Genomic DNA, 5,216 nt, shown 5'->3' with positions numbered 1-5,216 from the left:
AGAGGACCCAAATTTGGGTCCTCTAGTGACAGACAGGTTAATCTCCGCTCTTCAGGAGAATATTTGTTCCCAATGACTGCTTCATGTCGCAAACTTAGAATAAAAGCGCTTAATGATCTGTAATTAAAGATTCCTAAGCTTTTCCAGAGAGAAAATAAATTGGTGAAGAGCACCTTGCTAAGTGATTGTCTTCACCCTCAGCCAGTTAGTTCGAGGAGGAGATAAGTGCCAGCAGCTCTTTATTAGTGACTGCGACTGTAAATGAGTGTGGAGGTGAACTTCATTGTGGCCTCAGGTCTGGATGTTAGAGGATCAACATGCTTCTTTCTCTCAGACTGATGTGGAACCAGCTGCCATAAGGTCTGTCAGCGTTAATATGCAGCTGCTCTGCAGTGCTTGGCGTTCCACAGATTACTGTCGGCTTCCTGCGCCATGGGCGGCTTGGAACTTTGTCGCACGCAGCAAAATGTGAGTGTGAGGATCAAAATAACAAGTAAATTAAAGCGCATTGCAGTGCCATTTCAGTTTCATTTATGCTGCCAGTTCACAGCAAAAGTAATCTCGTCTCGGAGAAAACAAGTAAACTTGGAGGGACAGCTCAGAATTCTTGAAAGGGAGGTTCTGTCAAAAAGTTCAAAGCATTTATTTTACCTGCAGTACATAACTCTCTTGTTGTGCTCACAAAAATCAGAAGCAAGATTTTTTTGAGTTCCTTGTTGGAAATACAAACGCTAAGTTCACTCAGCGCTCAACGGGGACCTGAATCAGATGGGGTTTTTTTTGCCAATATGTGGCATATATCTTAATTTTTCACATCAGTCTCAAAGGCCCAATTCTGATCTTTTCACCAGAAAAAAAATCTGAAGTGTGCCACTTATATGGGTACTAAATCACACACATATCTGATTGTTTTCAAAGTGACTGAAGTCTGTGTGGTCATGTCCCAGTTTATTCGACTTTTATGTCGTTGATGTGAGACATGCGTCATCATTCTGCACCAGTAGATCAGGATGTACATAATGGCTGAACATTCTGATGATGAAATTATAAAAGAAGTCTTTAGTTGGGGGTGGTCTGGTGGCTCAGGGGTGTATGGAAGCTTTAGTCCTTGAAGCGGATGTCACAGGTTCAAGTCCCAGCCTGATGTCCGGGACTTGAACCTGCCTGATGGAAACAAAAAGAGAGATTTTACTGTCTCTTAGACAGGAAAATGTCTAAGAGAGGTTAGACATTTTCCTATCTAACCTCTCTTAAACAAAGGCTGCCAAAAAAGTAAAAGAAGTCTTTAGCTACATTTCCATTCCAAATATGTGTCAAATTTTGTGAATATTCTGTAATGTCGAAAAAACACAATTTCATAACTGTGGCATTTCCATTTAAGAAGAAATGCAAGAAAAATCACACCTGGATAAGTTTGTTCATGCAATGAGGCATTCAAAAACACACCGCAGGTTCGTCCTCCAACTACTTCCTGTTGTCTTGCTCATGGTTTGCACCACTGGCAACATCTAGTTGTTGATAATGTGACACCTGCGATGGAAAAATAGTGTTTCCTTTGCAGTTTTGAAAAATAAACCAATTTTGATAGAGCAGAGACACCCACCTCCTCCATGTGGCAAAATGTTTTATCAAAAGTTACACATATTTGATCAGTGGAAACATCTTTTGCCGGTGAAGCACATCACATCACAATCCCACCATTCTTGGCTTCCTATAGAGGTTGCAGTCATTTCTCCACAAAAAGCTGTTTCTATTAGTTGTTTTTTCTTTTAATTAGCTTTCTTTATGTTGCTATGAACAACATGCTCCCATTGGTGTATTAACTTAACATAAACAGCTCCATCAGTCATTACCTCCATAAACAGGGAGTTGTTGTGTGACATCATGTCAACGTTCTTCTTCTGTGCATGTGGGTCACTTTGATGTTGTAAATCCTTCACACAGAAATCTGATTACACAATCTGATTGGTTAGGATTATCAACTTTTGATGTTTTATACTCTTCAAGTTCTCTTTGTCAACGTGTTCCTTTAGTGTTGGAACAAACAAAATGGAGATTAATATCAGATTCTCAGTCTCCAATTTGCAATTAAAATACTATTAATTCAGAGCTCTGGATTTCAACTTCCCGGTCAAATCCAACGCTGTGTCAATCTGGATTATTCTGACCTGGAGTTTGAAGTTAGCAGCAAGTCCAAAGAAGACATGTATGCACTTTAAAACAGGTTCTGTCATTGCAGTTTACTTCAAATCAATTTTAGGAACCTCTAAATTGTTGTCATATTTCTATAAAGTGCTAATATTGGGCGGTACCTTATTCTGTTTTGTGGGTTTGGACCAGGATGTCCTTACGTCATGCAGTTTACTAAAAAACCCAAAATGTGGGGTCTAATCATTTATCATTAAAAAGTTTGATTTTATTTTTCACTTTTGGGATAACTAGATAGAAGTAAATGATTGACGTTCACCAAAAGTGTCTTATATAATTCTGTCATATTTCATAGCTTCAGATTGGGAATTTGGGAATTCAAAAAGTTCAATAAAGTTGAATGAATTTGTGAAGCTATAACAAAACCCATTACGCTGACGTGTGTAGCTTAAGTAAGTAAACAGAGCTGATTCTTTTTATTTATTTGCAAGTTTTCTTTGTTAATAAATTAAAGAACATCTCATTTAATTAGGTTAAATAAATAATCTTCTATGGTGAAACAAGCCCCTCAGACTTGATGTAATGTTGGTGAGATGCTTCACCGCAGTTAGTTTTCAGAGACTGCTTTTCTGTTTCGCTCATCAGCCTTGTACTGTCATGTAATCACAACTTTAAGTACAAATTACACACATAAAGAGAGAGACGACACTCTGCCTCTGAGCTCATACTGAACTATGCAGTCCCCGCAACAACACACACAAATACACACAGACAGGAAATAATGTGACCATACAGTATTACAAACACAACAAAAACAATGTACATCAAGCACACCTTGAAGATTACAGCTTTCTAATACAGTGTTGAGAAATCTGCAATGAGAATTTTATTTTATTATTTTCCATTACTGGATGAGAATAGAAAAAAAATCGACATGGAAAACAAATTTCCCAACTTTACTTTTCTTTTCCACATTTCTCAGTATATAAAACAAAAACCTTGGGCCTGTCGAAATTAACTCGATAAGCTTAATAAGCTCAAGCTAATTAGCTGGTCTAGCTCTGCACCTCTAAAAATTAGAACATGTAGCTGATGTAAGTTCAGGTATCTTACCGCAATGGTGATATAGCTCTGTAATCAGCCAAATTTGAGAACCCAGTTTATCTGTAGGCTCGGAGAAAAGTGAAGTCTTAACTCTGGCTGATTCAGGTGTTAACACCTTCTTCTTCAAACATTAAGAACTCAAAGGCGTTAGAGGTTTTTTTTTTTCTTGCTAGTAGATTTACTTCAGACGCACAAGAGTCAAACACATAAGAAAAATATTTTCGGCTCACATTGCAGCCTTGTCAAAACTTACATGCCAGTAAATGACCTGGCCCTGCTAAGCTCTACAGCTTTAAAATGGGAATCACTTCATCCTAATGCCTAGTGAATGAAACCGTTAAATGTGTGAATTTAACCAATAGAAACTGAATATAAGCATAACGTCCACAACAGCGCCTTGGAAAAACCTTTTCATGGTCACTATGTTACAACTTTATGAAACGTTTGTGGTTTTTAAAACTCAAAGTTGTGTATAACAGTGGAATCAAAGGCAAGTGACATATTGTTACTTAACTGTTTCAGAAATAAAAAGGTGAATATGTAAATTTAAATGTGGCAAACAACTACTACTACTACTTGTACTCATCAGCCCTAGTATGAGACATGGTGATGGCAGCATCATACTGTGGGGATTATTTGATACAGTGTGGGTAGGGAAACCGGTCAGTTGTGAGAGGCAGCAAAAGATTTGAGACTGCAGTCAAATGTGAATACATGCCACACTTTTCAGATTTTTGCTTAAGAGATATTCTGTCTCACAATTGTGAGTTTATGTATTTTATTTCAGTCTGTTGGTGTTAACATGACAAAATGTGAAGCGTTTACTTCTATTGTTAGACGGCGACCATTATTTTAATGTAAGTCAAATATTATGAATAAGTTCCTTCAGATCAGCCAGTGTGAGTCAGCGTGATGAAATATTGAGAGTATCAGTGTTTTGGTAACAAGTCCAGCATGCTGAGAATACTTGTTGGGTAATTCCTTCATTCTTGGTCACTGCCAGTGAGCAGTGTGGCTTCCAGCTGCCATCACAAACTGCTGCTGCCAAAACGAAACCAGTTCCCCGGCTAAAGACACGGTTAGCTGAACAACGGAACATGATGGGATCAGATAGGAAAGTCTGATCGCTGCGTGTCTGAACGGCTCAGCGGGGCGCAGGGCTCCGTTACCTTCACCATATGGAGAGGCTTTCATTAGCAGCAGTGTTAGCAATTAGAAGAAGACGTGGCACCATGTGCATGCATGTGTGTGTGAGCCGTGTTTCCAATCTGCCCTGTGTGAACATTGCATTCTGTCTTACAGAACTGGTTGGACCCCTCCAAAGAGATCAAGAAGCAGATGCGCAGTGAGTGTCTTTTCGGAGAACATTAGTTTACTAAAATATATATTTTTTTTTATCAAGTTAATGCAACTTCAGTAAAATGGACTGGAAATAACTGCACTGTGAAGAAACACCTTTTCTGCTTGTTTGTTTTTATTGTATTTTGTTCTAGTTACAGATTTCCTCTATTTTTGCTCCTTTGTTGCATTTGAAGCTCAAACCAAAGTTATTCTCACACCTGGCAGATTAAGTTAGAACTACATGATGTTTGAATGAACAAAGCATTTAAGAAAATGAACGTAATACCAGCTGTTAAATACTGTGGTCATGTCATGGCCCAGGATGCTTTTGGCATTAGGTTAAACAGATGCCATGAATACCTCCATATGGTTGAAATGAAACATTTTTTGAAAGAAAAATGGTTTAAAAATACTGATAGTGAGGAATCACAAATGTGCCAGCACCTTCTATGGCAGGGGTCCCCAAACTTTTCCCTGCGAGGGCCACATAACTGTTCCCTTTTCTGGTCGGGGGCCGGTCTTAGTTTTTCGAGAAAGAAACCTTAGAAAAGTTTTGTTGAAGGAGGGGGAGGGGGGAGTGAAGCTGTGGACCGGGGGGTTGGATTACTGCCAACGACATATTC

The 5,216-nt window shown here is 38.8% G+C and overlaps 1 protein-coding gene across 6 annotated transcripts in view; it reads left to right on the top strand.

Annotated features, from left to right (window-relative positions):
* LOC106939742 (band 4.1-like protein 1) overlaps positions 1-5,216 on the top strand; it is a 45,295-nt gene that overhangs the window by 21,881 nt on the left and 18,198 nt on the right. For all 6 annotated transcript variants that reach the window (XM_015022274.1, XM_015022271.1, XM_015022272.1 and 3 more), the window contains exon 4: positions 4,555-4,597. In XM_015022274.1, the coding sequence (XP_014877760.1) occupies positions 4,555-4,597 (43 nt within the window). The remainder of the gene's footprint in view (positions 1-4,554; positions 4,598-5,216) is intronic.

This window comes from Poecilia latipinna, unplaced genomic scaffold (genome assembly GCF_001443285.1).
Source record: "Poecilia latipinna isolate Pla-1442-1.1 unplaced genomic scaffold, P_latipinna-1.0 Scaffold2967, whole genome shotgun sequence".
Taxonomy (NCBI): Eukaryota; Metazoa; Chordata; class Actinopteri; order Cyprinodontiformes; family Poeciliidae; genus Poecilia; species Poecilia latipinna.
This window is presented reverse-complemented; position numbering and strand designations above follow the sequence as displayed.